The sequence below is a fragment of the Symsagittifera roscoffensis genome, chromosome 4, assembly GCF_963678635.1.
Source record: "Symsagittifera roscoffensis chromosome 4, txSymRosc1.1, whole genome shotgun sequence".
In the NCBI taxonomy this organism is placed as follows: Eukaryota; Metazoa; Xenacoelomorpha; order Acoela; family Convolutidae; genus Symsagittifera; species Symsagittifera roscoffensis.
The window spans coordinates 12,064,539-12,083,398 of NC_087065.1; the positions used below are offsets into that span (position 1 = coordinate 12,064,539).

Genomic DNA, 18,860 nt, shown 5'->3' on the forward strand with positions numbered 1-18,860 from the left:
AAGCAACAGTAAAACTGATTATTTACTGTTTTTATTTATGCGGGTGAATATTTTAGTAGATATCGTAGGAGGAGAGAGAGTTTAAATCCAATAAATACCAAAGATAATAGGCCTAAAAGCTCTTTGAATTTCAATATATGTTTTTGAATGTATTTTTTTGATAAAAAAAACCCAATTTAAAAAAATAGGATCAATAATTAAATGTTTCATTCCGCTGGGAAATTTAAATCCTCTTTCGAAACTGAAAAAACTCAAGTTTTCTTGCGCTATTTCGGCTTGCCTAAATGACCAGCACAATTGAATTTCTTTTTTAGCAGTCGAGTTTGAAGTCAACTTTAACAGATATCAGAAGTCCAACCGCAAAAAAAATCAAATTTAGTGTGATCAAACTTTTGAGTTTCGAAAAAAATTATTAGCACGATCTATATACGTGTTCTCACTACGTTCATTGACAGTTCAAAAAATCCGAAGTCAAAGTGCAAAACACCATATTTCAGCATGAACAGTTTTTCAAGATTTTGTGCTAAAAGGTGGAAAAAGTTTACACGAACTGCCAAAGCTTCTTCAATTGACTAAAAAGAAATTACAACTCTTACTTTCAAAAGAAAGTATTTTCCTTAACATCTTCGATAAGAGAAACTTTTATGATTGAGCTTTTACAATGAGCAAATTCATTTTGAAAAGCCTAACTATGGCCGAATTATTACACAGGCAAAGATTTGCTTCACAAACACAAACGAAAAAAACGCCAATAAGTTTTCAGAAAGAGAAAAATGAAAAAAAAAACAATGAAAATTTACAAAATCTTGAAGGGAGTTCAATTTATCCTTGTACATTTAAGTTTTACCGTTGACTGCCCTGCATATTTGCCACTGACGCTTAAAGAAACCAAAGACAAGCGGGAAAGCAGCTAAACAGAGTTTTAAAATGCACAAACTTTGCGTGTGATAATTTGAAATGAAAGGAACTGAATTAAGACTGCAACTTGGCATGTAACAAAATGGAAAAAAAAACAATTAAGTATAAATTATGCATTTCAAAAGTTTCCGGAAAAATTCTAAGTTAGAAAATTTCTGAATTGGACTTTTTACACAGAAGCGAAGCTGTACTTTGCAAACACTAGCAACAAAACGACTAAAAAGCAGCTCTATAAGTGAAACAAGAAAAAAAAAGAAATAAGCCTCAAATTACTAACAGGAGCTACACGACGGCTTCGAACCAGCAACTTCGAGACAAGAGTCTCGCGCCGCTCCAACTCGACCATGAACGCTTAACAATTTTCGAAAACTAGCCTCAAATAAAGCATTGAATAGATGCTTTGAAGTTTCCACTGCTACAGATCGTAATTATAGCAAAAATGCCGCTAAATGAGTATGAAACAAAGTTTTCTTCAGTTTATTTGTAGATTAAAAAAGCTTCAACTGTGTTAACTTATTAGTAATCAAATGACAAAACCAAGCTATTTCCAATTTAGCCTCCTGCTTGTTAAGTATCACTAACATTTGTTGGACTCAGGTTGGAAGAAAAGAAGCCTTGTATGACATTACGTTGGGCGTATGTAAAAACCCACCCACTCTCGGCTTCATTTTCACGGTTTTCGCATTTCTTATAAGAAAAACAATTTGCAGCAGGTGAAATTGAAGATAATTACATAAAAAACAAAGATCGAACCCCAGCTATAATAAAGAAAGAGACGTTTTGCTGAATAAAAAGACAGACGAATCGCTAAAAAATTTCTTGCCTTACAATTTACAGGTTTCAGTAACAAACAAAGTGGCAGCAATTATCTCACCGATCTCACGATGTCTTACGTAGTCGCACTAACATCCAGATTGGAAATGAAAGTCAACGGCGTTTTTCTAAACCATTTGTCGTGTTGTATCTGGATTTGTCGTGTTGTATCTGGAGAGCGTAATTTGCCGCCCATTTGATAAATGAATTAGTCTGTGAACTTCAAAAAAATCAAGTCAAATTGAAAAAAAAAATTAGAACATTTTTGGAAAAACCGGAAGATTTCGCGGTGAGTCAAATTAGATAATGAGAATCAAACTGAATTTACAATTTTAACACTTTTTACAAATCACTCTATAGACTAAATTCACAAAGACAACCTAGAATTAAAATCGAAAATCACCAGTCACGTAATCATTTTTGTGTCCAGTTCTTGTTCTTTCAACCTGGCTAAACTCATCGGCAATTTCACATTCTGAGTTTTCAGTGAATGCAGTAGTTGCAACATTGTGTCTAATTCGACCTTGAACTTGGCCGTCTCTTCTGATTTATGTTTGAGTGCCACTTTCAGCCTCTCATTTTCCTTTGCCACTTCTTCCGTGGCTGCCAAGTGGCTATTCGATGACATAATCGCCTTCAGTTCCCGGTCACGTGAGTCGTACTTCTTCTGGAGAGCGTCCAGCTTGTCCAGCACTTTCTCGTACTGCTTTGAGCCCTATATTACGCAACAAAATCATTCAAGAATCTTTTATTCAAAACCAATGATACTGAAAAACTCAATTTCACAGAGGCGAAGTTGCATACACATACACACTTCACTTGAATAAATAATCATTTGAAAAATCTCAAAATCTGATTTGAAGTTGCTTTTGAAGTTCTCGAACCAATCCCGGTTCAATCCTCTCATCGACAGCCAAATGCGGCCAAAAAGTAACATACTTTAGTTTAGCCGATATGTAAAGGCTATATACAATCTCGAAACAAAAACTGTACAATAAAACAGTGCAACAAAATGTGCTACTTGTAGTGGAAAAAGTCTATTAATAAGTTGGGTTCGTTTTCTCTCAAAAGCAATGTTTGGAACTCTTTTTCATCGCAACCATATCAGTGTAAATCCATATGTAAGAAAATCGTGCAATATATCATTAGACGAGGCTAATTTCTGCAGTTCTTACAAATAGCATCCTGCAGATCCATTTTAAATAAAATGGCGCCACTTGTTACTAGGAAATCTCTTAAAACTCATGAAATTTGTTCACAAACTTCACTTGAGTTGGGACTAACAGGTGTCTGTGCCTCCTTGATCCGTGCAATCTGCCCTTTGAGAGTGTTCATCTTCTGTTCCATCTCCTTCTCCCTATCCTTGTACATGGCCACCTCACTCTCCTGGGCTGCAGAGGCCAACATTTGTTCACGCAAGTGTTTGATCAGCACCTAACGCACACATGCTCACACTGTATGTTAAAATTTGTATCTTAAAGTTACTCGAGTTTCATTGTCGTCTAAATTATAGTGCGAATTTTCTTAATTATGCCCCCTATGGTACCTACTAACGAATTGCAAACTCTATAAAAGACCAATTCAGTGGTTAGACGTATGCAATTTTTGTACCTTTTGAAATAGTGGGGGGGGGGGGTATTTAACATGGTTCCATCGTTCTTCCCATTTTTAGTTCACCAATGTTATCTATCATGCAAGAAGTTACTTTTTATATGTAAATAATTAGACTAGACGTCGATTAGCAGCGTAGAAGAAATAAGTAAGAAGAAAGGGCGATGTGAAGTGAAGTTTCTCGCATTTGCTATCTGTCCTTAAAAATACGTGTTCGCGAAACATAAAAAAAATAGAATTTGAATTTGATCACTACGAAAAGGCCTTCAAGACCAAACCATCGAAACATCCACAAGAGTAAATTTCAAACACAGATGCAAAACTTCGCAACACTTGTGATAAAAAATGAATGAATACCACTACTGGCAGATGAACCAAATCGGAAAACTAACTAACTTCAAAAAATATTGCAAAAATCGGATATCTTGGAACTGAACTACCTGCATCATTATAAAAAATTACAAACAGAGGTGAAGCGAAGCTTCGCATTAGTTGCGATACCACAAATACATAGCATGACAAACTAACCGACAGAATAGAGATAAATCCGTAGAAAACAATTGGAATTTGTTTTAAAAATATCCAAAAAAAATTGATCTACCAAAAACATTTGTCTTAATTTTCACTTGCTTAACACTCCTTTCAGTAAAAATGCCAAGAAATAAAACAATTGAACGTTAAAAAGCATCGAAACAAAACCTACAAAGCAGAAACAAAGGCAACAATTCATGAGCAGACACACGTTGCGCCGAAACAAAAATTATTGTAAACTTTGAAATTCAAAAAAAATTTTAAGTCGAGTCAAAGAGGCCTCTTAGCCAATATAATAAAATTCGAAACATTTTAAGCCGAAGAAAGAGAAAAGGAGGCATAAACAAGAAAAATATGACTGATATACTGAGCTATAAAGTTTTAAGAATTTTTACGACCCATTGAAATACATCGAACATAAAATTGTGCTTTGCCCTCAAAACTACGCAAAAAAGTAGAATATTCCAAAATCATAAACCTAAACCGTTTATTGGAAAGAAACGAACAACAAAAACAAATAAAACTACATGTATTTGAAATCAGACTTGACAAACTCACAAATTACAATTATAGAAAGAACTGTTTAAATTTAAAATAAAACTCATGCATAAGAATTAAGCCAAAAAAACCAAACCATATATTACAAATGACATTTACTGACAAGGATAACCGGTTACTGTGCAGAATGTTCCGACAAGTCTTTAAAAACTAACAAAAAATTTTTTTTTCAAATTAGTGAAGTTTTTTCTGCGAGGTGTGATACAAGGATCTGATGTATAACTATAATTTAGGCATCTTCGACAGTCATAGTAATATAGGCCAATTGGACAAAAAAATGTTCTAGAAAAATGACCAAAAAAAGTTTAAAAATCAAACTTTTTTTTTCAATTTATTTTGCAGAAAATGTTTGAAATTTTCTGAAACTTTCGGTTCTCAAAATGGAATTTAAAAAACTCCAAAAACTAAATTTACTTGCTTGAAACTTTTAGGCATTAAACTAGGCACAATTAGGCTCTTGCAAGCCTGATTTCTCGCTTTATTCGCTCGGAATAAAACGAAAAATAAAAAAAATCAAACCAATTTTTCTCGACATTGGGGAACTCGTTTGGCAACTTTTAACGTTGTTCGAATCACGACTGTAATGGCTTTAACATGATATATCACTCAACCCAGTCCGATACTTATTTGCGGTACCTGCTTTCGCGTGGAAAACAAAAAGAAACAAAACTAAATCACAACTGAATACTAAGTTCCTCCCCATTTTCAATGGTCGGAACAAAAACGGAAAATGAACCAACGAAAAGCACGAAACCGAAAAAAACTCAAAATATTTAAAAAAAAAACATTTGAAAAACAAATTATTGCCTGAAGCGGACTCCAACTAATTACTACCTAAATGATACTAGCTTAAATTATCAAGAAATAGCATGTCAAGTATTGAGGCTGAAATTCACCATTCCTGCTAAAATAGACCACTCTGTAAACAAAGTCTAGTACGCGGCAAAAAAGTCTAGTGCCCGATTGCAAAACCCTTTTTTATTGCACGGGTAACAATGGTAATTCGGAACTTCCAATGGTGCAGAAGAAATCATTAATTGCAAACACAAGCAAGAAAACGACAAAAAAGCACCTCTATAAAGTGAAATAAGGAAAAGAAGAAATAAACCTTTTTTAGTAAAACTTTTTCTATGTATCGCATTCGAACCTAAAATCTCGAGATTTGTAATCTCACGTTCACGCATCTGCGCCAGGCGCTCTTGAAATTTTGCTGACATTAGCCACCCTGAGGAGGCGGATGACACTGATATCCCTCCAGCCGTGACCGCAGCGGGATTCGACCGCATGACCCTCGTGTTGAGAGATATGTGCCAAACCCACTCGACCACAACTGCTCCGATACGCTTCGCAACACTCCGCTAAGATTCGCAACACTAGCGAAAAAAGGACCAAAAAGCAGATCTGTAAAGTTAAATAAGAAAAAGTAGAAAAAAGCCTCGAAACACTAAAACTTTTGCTACGTGCCGGATTCAAACCTGCAACTCCGCGATTAGGATTCTCCCGTCTTTCCATCTCATTTACGAACGCTTGTCCTTCCCTCTCAGTCACGGACGCTTAACTATCGGCAAACACTAGTAGCCGATAGTTAACAAGCCTCAAATTAAGCATAGAACAGATTCTTTGAAATTTCCCATGCTAAATGTCGTGATTATAGCAGAAGTCAACCCAAATAACCACTTTTATTTGCGAGTTAAGTTGGAGAATCAGAGTGTAATTATTGTTGATGATTCACCTCTTGAGTGGATACTTTGCTCTGCATTTGTGCCATTTTACTAGTGCTGTAGTCTGATGCATGTTGCAACACCAGTTGTTTAATTTGAGCCTCGTGGGCTGCCATCAAATCAGAGGCTTCTTTCACTCTCGTCTGCTGCTCATTGGCCAGTTTCCTCTCAGTCTCGGCCAATCGCGTTTCGAGAAGTTTCAGTTGGTCTTGATATGTGTAGTCCAGTTTCTCAATCTATGCATTACACACACAACTAATTTTCAGATAGAAATTTCAAGTTTAATTTTTTAAGTTAAATATCAAAATGAGGCTATTCTTCGTCATAACTTACGCGTCTGAGAATTACCAAAAATTACTTATAAAAGAGCATCAAATTTAAAGCAAAAAACATGACTTGCAACTTACAAGACTTGCAAGTTCACGCAGTTTCTCTATTTCAAATTAGCTGTCTTAAAATCAAAACAAGTTTTAAAAAAGCCATCACTTTTTTCATAAAGCTCAAGTAAATTTCAAAACTCTTGAAAAGCGCATTCACAGTTCATAAAAGGTCATCACAATTTCATCATATATTGTTGTACGCGCATGTCGAAACAAAGATCAGCTGAAGAACTAGACGACACTTACTTTCAATTTCAATTGTTCGTTCTCGGTCATCAGTTCATGTGTAGTAACAGTAGCTCCTGAGAACTCGGAGGGGTCGTATGTTTTGTTAGAATTGGGCTGATCTTCGGACAACAATGGAGCTATGGCTTCATTTGCAGTTCCATCCTCTGATGAACTTAAGGCCTCTAACTGCAACTGTTTCGACTCAGAGTTCTTCAGGATTCCTGCAATCATATCAAATTTTAACTCGAAAGTTCTTTGTCAGAATTAATACCTCCAACTCCATTGTCATTAACGGCTCTTAGAGGTCGAATGATATCAGTAAATAGGTCATTGAGTTGTCTTTTTTGCTCAACAAAACACATGCACTGCCCTTTTTTCTGCTTAAAATGGGATAATCGTAGGTATCAACAGATCCTGTTAACAACACTCCTTATCGTTACTCATAGTTTAATTCGTAAACGAATAAAAGATGGACTAGCGTGTAACGCACCTCCGGTGCTTCAAATAGATTAGTGAACATGAAAGCTGCTTATGCATAAAAAAAATGAAAAACATCGAAATGAATGTAACCGAAAATAAGACGAGGAAATACAACAACGCTTTTAATTTCATGAACGATAAAATACAATTTTGACTTCAAGGTTGAAATCTCCATAACTACTGATTTTCAGATCGTCGTAAACAAAACCCTAAAACAGCCAGCATACAACTGCTTTTTCCAAACTGAAAAATTGAACCAATCAATTGCAAAATCATCTATTTCATAAATGGGATTCATAAACCTTCGTAATTAATTTTAAAATATAAAATTTTTTTTCTTTCATTAATATTAAGTTCAATGAAAAAAATTGAGCAGTTATATCAGGATGAGAGGCCCCAAATTTTTATAAACAATTTGAAAAAGCATAAAAACGGCATATCTCAGAAAAAAAAGATTATTTGAGCAATCAAACTTTGAAGCAAGACCTCCAACCTCTGAGAGTACCCAGAGAACAACCCAGTGTAGGGCTGGGAATTTCTCATTCTGAAACATTTTTTTAAAACTCAAGTCTTTTTTCGGAAAAATTTGAAAAAACGTCATATCTCGGAAACCAACAGCATTCGATTAGTTATCTTTTGAGGAAAGATTTTCAACCCTTGAGAGTACCTCGACAGCACTGTTGGCAACTTCAAATTATGTGGAATTTATTGAATCTAACTTTTCTGAAAATTTCTGAAAAATCATTAAAAAGTCTCATCTCGGAACATCAAAAAATTTTGAGCAGTCACATTTGGATGCAATATTTGCAACGACTGAGAGTACCCTGAAAACCACTCACACTATAGAGTTGAGAATTTCAGCTTTTAATAAGTTTTTTAAATCTAAGTTATTTGAAATTTATTGAAAAAATCATAAAAAACGTCATATTTCGGAAATTAAAATGATTTGAGCAGTCATTTTTGAGGCAAGATTTGTAACCTCTGAAAGTAACCTGACAGCACCCAAGTACAAGGTTGAGAAATTCAATATATGTTGAATTTTTCAAATCTGTTTTCAGAAAATTTTCGAAAAAGTCAAAAAAAAATCTCGTAACTTAAACTGGCGTAACAATGAGAGGATCCAATTTTTGGGTTGCTAATTTCAGACTTGACAAAAAACACTGAATTCAAGCTGGAAAATTGAAAGAAAAATCTTAACCATTGCAATATATGAAACAGCTTTCGTTAAAAATTCTTTCGTTAAACATGCAAAATTAATACGTTGAAAAAAATTAAACATGGTAAGATAGTGAAGCCGGCTTTTAAATATATAAACATAGCCAATCGAACATTGGAAAAGAGTAATGAATGCAAGTAAACCAAAAGAAAACCCTGACTTTGTTGAAAAAATCTCAACTTTCGAATTTCAAAGAAAAAAAAGATGCCCTTTAAGCTCTTTGAATTTCTAGAACAATTTATGATTGGCGCTTTTTTGATAATCTGAACCCAACTTGAGTAAACTGGATCAATATGTAATGTTTTTATTCCGCTGGAAATCTAAAATTTAAATTCCACTTTCGAAACTAGAAATCGTTCACGTTTTTTCGCGCCATTTCCACGTTCATATTTGGAGAAAGCTATTTATGTCACTTTCAGGAGATGAATTTCAATTGAACTCAATTAAGACTTTTACTGAATAAAAAAAATCAGCAAGACCTACATGAGAGCAATGTGGAATTTCGCACCACTTGGGATGCATCAGAAACGTAGCATTGCAAGTTAGCAGACTTGCACGGAGAGCTTGAATCGATAAGGCCCGTTTCTGATTATGTTTAACCATTGGATTGTATAACTTGCATGCAGGATGTTCGGGAGATATTTGAGACATGTTTTTGGAAGACCACAATAAACTATCCATCAAACTTTCTACAGATTATTTATATTGAATTTAAGCAACCTCCAATTTCCCTCCCATCCACCAACAGATAAACTAATTACACGTGAACACAGAAAGGAAGCAATGAGAAACGTTTTAGATCATTTCAGCCTAAAGTGATCAACCGATACGTCTTCTAACCTCAATATTTATTAGCAAAATCCACAAGTACTCAGGGATCACAAGAACCATTTGGTCCATCGTCAGACTACATCCTTTTATACATTGAAAACACCAATCACATTATCCGCAAGAAAAGTACTTAAGAAACCTTACAAACAATAATCTTTGATTAATTCTAATTCAACTGAGACATTTCAAACTTAATGGAGATACACTTAAGTTCAAATTAACGTCTTGACCGATAACTTTTAAGAGCATCAAATATATCAACTATTCCAAACAGCTCAGTTCAGACAAACAACAACATCAACATTCACAAACGACTCGGCATTTAGTGCGTCGACATGGCAAAACTGATCAAAATGTTTCAAAGATCAAAAACATTTTCCAGATAATTTTGATCCAGTAATTTTGATATGACCGTAGAGTTAATTTTGGACTCAATTCCAGGCATTTGAATCCAGGCGATATCATCAGTCCAATTTATTCCGACTCTGTCTACAAATTCGGTCGAGAATTTCAATAAATCTTCAGCAATTATTTCCTCATCACCAGGACCAAAAACTATACTATTGAGTCATTATTGAAGGACGGTTACCAATTTTTTTGCTCCTATCATTTAAATCAGTTTGATTTCCGCGTGTTCATTGTCTTTCTTTCGACAATAAAACTTCGCTTATATGAAATTTAGAAAACGCTGCAGAAAAATTAAATTTCTATGAGTAAACAAGCGAAGCCAGACTAGAACAGTTTTGATACTTCTGAAGAAATGGAATGCTCAATGGAAAGCAGTGGGACATTTGGAACCGAAGGAGGGTCAAATAACACTCCAACCAGCAGTAAGAAAACTAAGAAGAAAGGAAACACGAAACGCATGCTATCTCTCACTGCTTACTTCATCGGAAGAAATCACTTCAACCACAACAAGTAAGACAAAATCTTTTCAAAAAACGTTTGAAAATACAAACTAAATTTATGTTTTTTTTTTTTAAAATTTTCGAAGAAAAAATAGCTCATCTTTAAGCTCTTTGAAAGCTGAAATTCTCGGAGTGAGTGATTGGACTTATATTTAGCAACTTATATTGAAATGAATTAAGAAGAACTCAGAAGTTAAAACGGGTTTAAAAAACTGAAGATAAACCTAAAAGAACAAAAAACCACACGACCTAAAATCAGTGCTAGCTAGTTAAGCGCCACCGAAATTAGTGATTTAGCTACTAGTGGTTTCAGAATTGCAATCTCAGATACCTGATATAAGAAAGCACTGTTATTTTTGCAACTTTCGAAGAAAGTGCGGATTATGTATGGTTATGGAGGTTGTTGTTTATCTACTAAAAATAAGTGAGAAGATAAAATTAATTTTGCACATAAAAGTTTTTGGGTGTGGAGCTTGCTTAGTTGTTTCTCTACTAAAATAAGAGTGAAGTTACATTCAATTTTTCATTAACACATTCTTTTAACAAATAACTAATGACTCACCGCTTCTGTTGTAAAAATTCTCTCGCAACCGGTTCTTTCGATTGAACTTAATTTCAGATTTCATAGGGTAGTTTTTAAGTTAAGAAGTTTAAAAAAACGGTCAAAGTTCAACGGTCAAAAACGTTTTTAAAAAACGGTCAAAAACGTTTTTAAAAAACTGTCATAACACTTGATTTTCCGAAATCAATTTTTTTTCTGCAATAGGAAGGCCGTGGCCGCTTAAGCAGAGAAGTTTCCCAAAACTGGTTTTCTCGATTGAAACCGAACACTTAACTTAAAAATGTGCAGGATAAATTTGGAGAAAAGTCACAAGGTTTCCAAAAATCGGTCAATATATCAAAACTTGAATTTTTTGCGAATCAAACCTTTTCGTGTGAAAAAAATTTGGGTGTGGCCGCTCATGCAGAAGATATTCACACAATCTGCTTTTTTCGATTGAACGCAAAAACTCAAGATTTGGGAGGGTAGTTTTCGAGAAAAATTAAATAGTTTCAAAAAACGTAACAAAAACCAATTATTGACTTTTCCGAAAGCCAAATATTTTATGTAATAAAACAATGGACGTAGTAAATTGTGCAGGCGAACTTACCGCAACCCGGTAGTTATCGAGCAAAGTCGAAGAATTAAAAAACGGTCAAAAAATCAAATATTTGACTATTCCGAGGACTATTCCTTCAGAACGATTTGGGTGTAGCCACTCAAACAGGGGAACTACTCATAACCATTTCTGTCAATTGAACTTAAAATCTCAGATTTGGGAGAGTAGGTTTGAGAAAACAAAAGTAAAAATGAGTCAAACATTACCCCGCAGACTTTTTCGAAGACTGTAGACAGTAGAGTAAAGTAAAAAGAGACTAGATGTTTATGGCGGCATACAGGGGAGTAAGCGGTCTTTCCATTGTTACGGCTTTTTTTTTAAATATGGTAATTTTCTACTGAACTATAACTTTTACAAGTGTCTCAAAGAAGTTAGAAAAAACCCAATCCCATACAACTTCATAAAACCTAACTTTGTCAAACAGGAACTTTTGGGCCGCCAAAACTATACAAAATAAGTTGACTAAACCGCTTCCACATCAGCCGAAACCATTTAGTCGAAAAAAAAAAACGAGTAAAAAAATTATTCTAAATCAGACTTGGTAAAATGACAAATTACAGAACATCCAATTATATCTATAAAAACTCGAATCAAAATAAAATCTACATTTTACAAAATAGGCCGATGAAAATTAGTACCGGATAACAAAAATGATAATTTAAAAAAACGGAAAATGAACCAACACTGACGGAAACTAGGCAGAAAACCAAGTCTAGTACCCAATTGCAATGCCCTTGCTGATCAGAAGGGTAAAAATCATTCGAAAAATTGTATTGCCATTAGCTCGAATTTAAAAATATATTTTATCTATGCTCTATTTTATTTAAATCATGGGGTTTAAATATTGCCAATTTGGGACAATTAACGCGCGATATACTTTGTCCTATTTGCGCATACGCGGAGATTTCATCTGTCTTAGAATTCGTCCTAAATTGTATTGAGGCATGCTATTTGGTCTGTTGAATTCTTTGCATGCGAAATATATAACTGTTGTTTACAAAATAGGGAGGATGATTTTCAAAAAAAACTCGAGAATATGAGTTTTATTTGAAAACTTTACCGACTTTGTTTTGAAATAAGACTGCGAAACACTACTCTATAGAACTTAAAGAGCTGTAGGAAATTCAGGGCTTCGCCCTGATAACAAGCTGTCTCATTTCAAAATTAAACGTTTTTGATGCGAACTTTCAAAACTTCACGGGAAAACCCTCACCTTTCAAAGCCTGTTTCTCCGCTCCTTTGCTGTAAGTCTTCCCGAGACTCCCATTCGATGGCAGTTGCCTTTCGGCTAACGGAACCATCGGCTGTGTAGAAGCATAACAAGTTGAACCAGACTGAGCTCGTTTCAATTGTATTCTTAACTGGGCAATTTCTCTGTTTTTTGCTTCTAATTCGCCCAATAGCGCCCTCAGTCTGTTTTCCACGTTTTCTATCCGTTTCTTTTCAAATTGGGCACTTTTGCTCGTGTACAAATTTTCGCTCGATTGATCGGGCTGCTTACCCGCCTCTAAAAAAACACACAAGGAAACTTTGTGAATATGAAAAACTAAGCAAAACCAAAAAATCCTCAAAAAAACGTCAAAATCTACTAGATTTTTTACTATGCCCAGCTCGATTATTCGTCGTTCAAACCACGAAAAATGATTTTGAATGTTGCATGGGTTCTCTATCTGCGTTTTGTTCAGCCACAAATCAAAAGCGACATCATAAAAACCTTTTTCAAAGCTGGCACTGGTGAGTATTTCAGTACTGGGAACATTTTTACACAATGCTCATCCGAAAAAAATAATGAACAATTAAATATTAATACATGCAGATTTTTGATCCGATAACATCTGCTGCAATGGCCTTTTTAAAAGTGTTGTTTTGAGCATGGAACACTTCAAAACTACTTAAGTGGTATTTCAAACCTTTTTTATCGAGACTTCACTTTAAAATTTACAATACACCATTACTCGTTTGGTCTAATGAACGGCCAGTCACGTTTACATGACAGGCAGTAGCAAACAATAGAACTTATGATGATAAAAACATCGACCATTATCAAATTTGCCATTCACCTTTTTGGTGTCCACCAAAAACCACATAACAACAAAACATTACAAATCGCAGTTGAGCCTTCAGTTTTTATTGACTATTGTTTGATGCTGTAAAATGGCGGATACTCGATAAAATTCTGGCATGCCTTCAAACATTTGATTCAATGTACACAACTTCAAACATTCAATTACGTAAGCCAGTTTGATTTCAAAAATGCCACATTTTTGATTAAAAAGTATCTCTATTTGTCTCGCTCGAATGAAGTGACTAATAATTATTAGTAGATGAAACCATGTAAGTTTTCTCAGTTTCTTACCAATGTAATGTGTTTGATACTCGTGTTTGCTTTACTGACTCAAACTTCTAAATTTACATTATTTTCATAACTTCAAAAATTTATATAGCCACTGCATGTTTCTAGAATGGACAGCGGAACTGCACGTCCAAAACCCGAGATAAAAACGGACTCGAAAGGAGGTCGGAAAAACACCGACTTCATTGACCGCATCTCTCACATACGACACATGTTGACCACGCCTCAAATGTACAGGTAATGGGACTCCCTTCCACTCCGTTCCCCCATTTGTAATTTTTTTGGTTGGACCACAGATTTTCAGAAAAAACGCGAGGCCAAACGCAAAATCAAAACTGGAAAGAGGGTATTGCACTAATTTAATCTACCTTTTTCCCCCAATTTCGCACAAGTTAGCTGAAATAGTTTCATCCTAAACTGCTTAAAGTAGAACCCATGTTTAGGTTGCGGAAAGAAGGCCGCAGTACGACTGTGCGTCCCGAGAGCGCACATGCCGAGATCGACGCCACTCCAGTTAGACCTGGAACATCCGTCGGACCCTTTAAGTGCAATACCGCATTTGAGCCAATCAGAAAGATAGAGCAGTCACGCGAGGCAATCAATGTATTCCAACCAATTTCAGAGAACATAAACCCACAAGAAGACGAAAGTCCACCGAGCCGAAGAGATTCCAAGAATTCGTTCAAAATTCGGGACTCCAGGAAAAGCCAATCAACTATACTACGCAAAAGATCTTCCGGAAATATTATGAACTTCGAAAGCAGTGATAAAAATTCCAATAATAATGTCATGTTTTGCCAGTCTAAAACTGGAAGGAATCTGAGCATATCAACGTCATCATTTATGAAATCTGGATGCACAAATTTGGATAGTTTCGAAAATTCAACCTCAACCTTTGACAACAGCGGCACCAGCGACAACAACTCACGAAACTATCCCACCCTTCGAAAACCAATTTTCACGCCTGTCCGTCCTAAAAGCGTGAACAATTTAGTACCTACAAACACGCAAGACATGACATCTGCGGTTAGTAACTTGAACACTTCGGGGACGATGCTGAGTTCGACTAGACATCTCGGAGGAGTGAGTTTGCAAACTAGGAAAATAATGGGTCGGCTGTGTAAATCGAAAGACAGTCTGCACAACATGTCTATGACCGAAGACGACATCAGAAGTGAGAGAGGAGAGGATAATAAAAAGCATCGGAAGCACTCTCTAGGAGTGGAGCTCACGACTCTCAAGAATCCGAAAAACATTACTCAAGAGTCAGAAGCGTTGGAAAGTTCAGATGATGATAGCGAGTCCTCCAAAAGGTTAGAAATGCATTGTCAAACAAGTGAGTTCAATATCAAAGACTCAAGGCATCCGGTATCGAAATTTGAGTTCAAACCAGTTACTACAAAAATCGAAAAATATAGAGCAAGTTTTGTTTTTTGTTTCTATAATTTTCAATGACAATCATCAGCTTGTTCTATTGTCATAACTGTCCGAGCCATTCATATTTCAACTCCAACTTTAACCCAGTAGATGATTCATGATCGCATATTCAATGAATTTTCTTCGTAGACAGTAAGCCGATAACCTCATCTATTGTTAAATTTAGTCTCTATTTAGCAGAGAAAAAGTAATGGAATGGCTCAGTGTGCAACAGAACGTGGTCACACCCGATCTTCTAGCCCATTGCGAGCCCATATCGAGCACAGTAGCAGAACAACCTTCAACTAGCAACGATCAGACTAAAATGGGAAAAACAGTAGCATTTAAACCAGGTACCGTCATAGCCCCAACACTGACAACAACAGGTGTTGCGGATGGAAACAATAGTGAAGACGACTACGAGAGGGCGTTAGCGCGGCAGATGAGTTTCAGCGGGTCGACAACGGTCATTCCCAAGGAGGATGATGAAGTCGTGGGGGAGACTGATATAAGAGTGAACAGATATGAGCAGTCGTTAGTGAAGTACATTGAGCAATTGCAGGGCAGATTTGATCATCTGGAGACAGAAACCAACAGGGTATGAATTTCATCATGGGATATTTTAAGTCTTAATGGTAAGAAAACACTTGCAGCTCTGAATAAGAAGCATCCAAGACCACAACCAGTATTGTTCATTTTGAAAACCTATCAAGTTGATATAAATATTTTTTCGACGGTAAAAAAAACTTTTGCACAAAATCCTCAGCAATAAATTTTTAAGAGCAAAGTAGCTCATCAATTTCACGATAGCATTAGTTGGTTATAAGAATATAAGAAAAAATATTGGCTGGGAAATATGTAGAATACCGTAATTTTAAGCGAAGATTACTACAAATCCATACAACATCGGCTATAATATATTGAATATATTTTTCTTCAGGTAGTTTCTGAGTTTGAGACTATGAACAAGAAATGGGCGCTAGACAAAGAGCGTCTCGAAATAACACAGCAGGAGCGAATCATTCTCGGTGAGCGAAATGTATTCATGCGTCGTCAGCGAGATGTCGACAAACAGCGTCTACAAAGCGCACTCAAACAATACCATTCCGTTCATCGAGATACCAGTAATGTATCACGTTTGAACCCTGGATTCGGCATTACGTCACATGATGTCAGAAGTGACGTCAGACTCAGTGGGGCTGCGTCATTGGATAGTAGAAACGACGTCAGTGATATGGATGATGCAATTACCCAGGTGGAGACTTTGTTGATGAATTTGGGAAGGATTTCGCATTCTTCTGAATGTGAACAAACAATGGGAATGGGTGATCGAAAAAACGATGGAAATAAGCGATGCTCCAAACAGGAGAACAGTGAATATTTACAAGGCTAGTATTTTATTGCGTTTTCAAGAACTAAAAAAATGGAATTTTTTGAAAAACGGTATTTCAAATGCGTTTTAAAAAACTAAGCTACTCCAGCCAAAAAGAAAGAAAAAGTTGTTTTCAAAAAGATTAAAGTTACCATTGATCAGCCGTTACTTAGGTTCACATCATTACTCAGGGTAGCTATCTATTAAACAATTGAGAAAAAAGATACTTAAAAATTATATGAAATGATTTGGTGATAGTTTCGTCATTCTCTAATTAACATAACGCCATAACGTGCTTTTCAGACATGCACGACGAGTTGAATAGCACGCGGTTATCGCTTACCATGACTGAGAATCGAAACCATTACCTGTCACAAGAGATAGCCAGTCTAACCATCCAGCTCAAAAACTCCAACCGCACAATCGAAAACCTACGCAAACACCGCGACGAACAAAAGCACGCAATCAAACAAGTCCTCGAAATGAGCAACTTCAAAACACGCAACGAGACCAACGCTAGTTTAGGTCATGGCTCATGTGACGAAAGCTCAAGCGTTTTAACACAAACAATTTGCTCGCGAGTTAGCAAATCGGATTTCTTCATCAAAGATCTGGAAAAACTCCTGGCGCAAGGCGAAGTCACAAAAATCAACTCACATGAGCTAATTGATGACATTACGTCATTGATTGATGATTATTATGTAACAATTCCTGGACAAATTGGCGGCTCTGATAGCACAGGCACTCCAGTTATGAGTCATCGCAGAAGACAGAGTTTAAAGAAAGGTGTTGAAAATGGAGAAAAACTCAAACGAATGTTAACATCACATCAATTAGACTTCATCTAATATTGCAATTCTAAACCAATAGTTATATGTAGTTTCATAGATCAGTTTTCCACGTAGAGAATAAAATCAATTCTGTCAACTTTGGATATGTAAGCCTTTTTAATGAGAAAACGATTTGACCTCAAGATTTGAACAAAGTCGAAGTAATCTGCGCGAAAATAGCGATACAGAAATAAGTTATAAAAACAAATCTGACGCTAAAAAAAACAAATTATACGCAGAGGCGAAGCTGCACTTCGCAAACACCAGCAAGAAAACGCTAAAATTAAGAGAAAAAAACAGTCAAAATAAAAAACTAATCAATTTTGAAAAATAAATGCCCTCAGCTTGAATAAATCTGTCCTGGAACATCGAAATTTTCCAGTTTACGGCTCAACCTAACTGTACCACTGACGCTTATAAAAAGCGTAGAAATGGAGCTACACAAAAGTATAAAAACACAAATTTAGGACGCAATTGATTGGACTGTTGTAAGTTGAAGGCAACTACAGTAATTAACTTGAAAGCAGACATCGAAAAATTTTATATTCGAGAAACATATTGGGTTCGAAATTTTCTGAAAAAGATTTTTATTGTATTGTTATAAGAAACTTATAGCTTTCTTAGTTTCATTTGATTAATTAAAAACGGATCAACTGTGTTAGCATATTATAATTAAATCTCATCATACATGGTATTAAAAAACCAGCTAAGCCTTCTGCTTAAAAACCACCAGAAATAGCACTAATATTTGCAACAAAGGTTTGGCAATACAAAAAAGTAGCCTTGTAGTTGTTTTGTAGTATCACACTAAGATTCATTTGCGCTGAAATTAAATTGAAAATGTACTTCGCATACTAATCCCAAAAGGGAAAAATCCTCAAAAAAATAACGATGTTGAACATTCGTTATTGGAGAGCGTTATTTGCCCACCTTTGAGCAAACTAATTTGAATTGAACTTCGCAAAGACAAGCATCAAAAGGCATCAAAGAAATAAATCTAAAAAGTAGCTTTCGGAAATTAAATATCGGAAAAATTGTGTTTTAACAAAAACGATAGCCAACAAACAGTTGGAACAGAGCCAATGAACAAATGTAAGCAGAAAAAACTGACTGAATTGTTTTTTTGAAAAAAAAATCAACTTTCGATTTTCCGAGAAAAAACAGATAGCTTTAAAGCTCATTGAATTTCTAGCTCTTTGAACAATTAATGAATGACACTTTATGATGAAATTAACCCAATTTGAGAAAACTCAATCAATATGTAAAAACTTTATTTCTCTAAAAAATCTGATTACTTAACTCCATTTTCGAAATTAGAAGACACCATTTTCTAAATTAGAAGTCAATCACGTTTTTCGTGATCTTTACACTTTCGCTGGTCGATAGTGGAGATTTCAAAAACTTTCGCTGGTCGATAGCGGAGACTTCAAAAAAACAAAAAAAAATCATCGCGACATATATGAAAGCCTAAGCTACGTTCATTGACTCTTAATAGTTAACAAAACTATCAAAAAAATGCCTCACTTTAGAGCTA

At 35.4% G+C, this 18,860-nt stretch overlaps 2 protein-coding genes across 3 annotated transcripts in view; one reads left to right on the top strand and one right to left on the bottom strand.

Moving 5' to 3' along the window:
• Positions 1-2,035: 2,035 nt before the first annotated feature.
• The window catches only part of LOC134844741 (centrosomal protein of 162 kDa-like), a 31,504-nt gene continuing 14,679 nt past the window's right edge, over positions 2,036-18,860 (bottom strand). The window contains exons 7-11 of the mRNA XM_063861554.1: positions 12,569-12,862; positions 6,779-6,981; positions 6,164-6,388; positions 3,016-3,165; positions 2,036-2,446 (exon numbers count right to left, since the gene is read on the bottom strand). Of these exons, the coding sequence (XP_063717624.1) occupies positions 2,138-2,446; positions 3,016-3,165; positions 6,164-6,388; positions 6,779-6,981; positions 12,569-12,862 (1,181 nt within the window). The 3' untranslated portion in view covers positions 2,036-2,137. The remainder of the gene's footprint in view (positions 2,447-3,015; positions 3,166-6,163; positions 6,389-6,778; positions 6,982-12,568; positions 12,863-18,860) is intronic.
• LOC134843963 (uncharacterized) lies at positions 13,486-17,448 on the top strand. Of its 2 annotated transcripts, none has more exons than XM_063860345.1 (6): positions 13,486-13,586; positions 13,817-13,945; positions 14,152-15,021; positions 15,323-15,722; positions 16,065-16,512; positions 16,800-17,448. In XM_063860345.1, the coding sequence occupies exons 2-6, from the start codon at positions 13,818-13,820 to the stop codon at positions 17,342-17,344; spliced, it is 2,391 nt and encodes a 796-aa protein (XP_063716415.1). In that variant the 5' UTR covers positions 13,486-13,586; position 13,817; the 3' UTR covers positions 17,345-17,448. The 2 variants fall into 2 exon arrangements, with proteins under 2 accessions (XP_063716415.1, XP_063716416.1); XM_063860346.1 differs by lacking the exon at positions 13,486-13,586 and adding an exon at positions 13,591-13,689.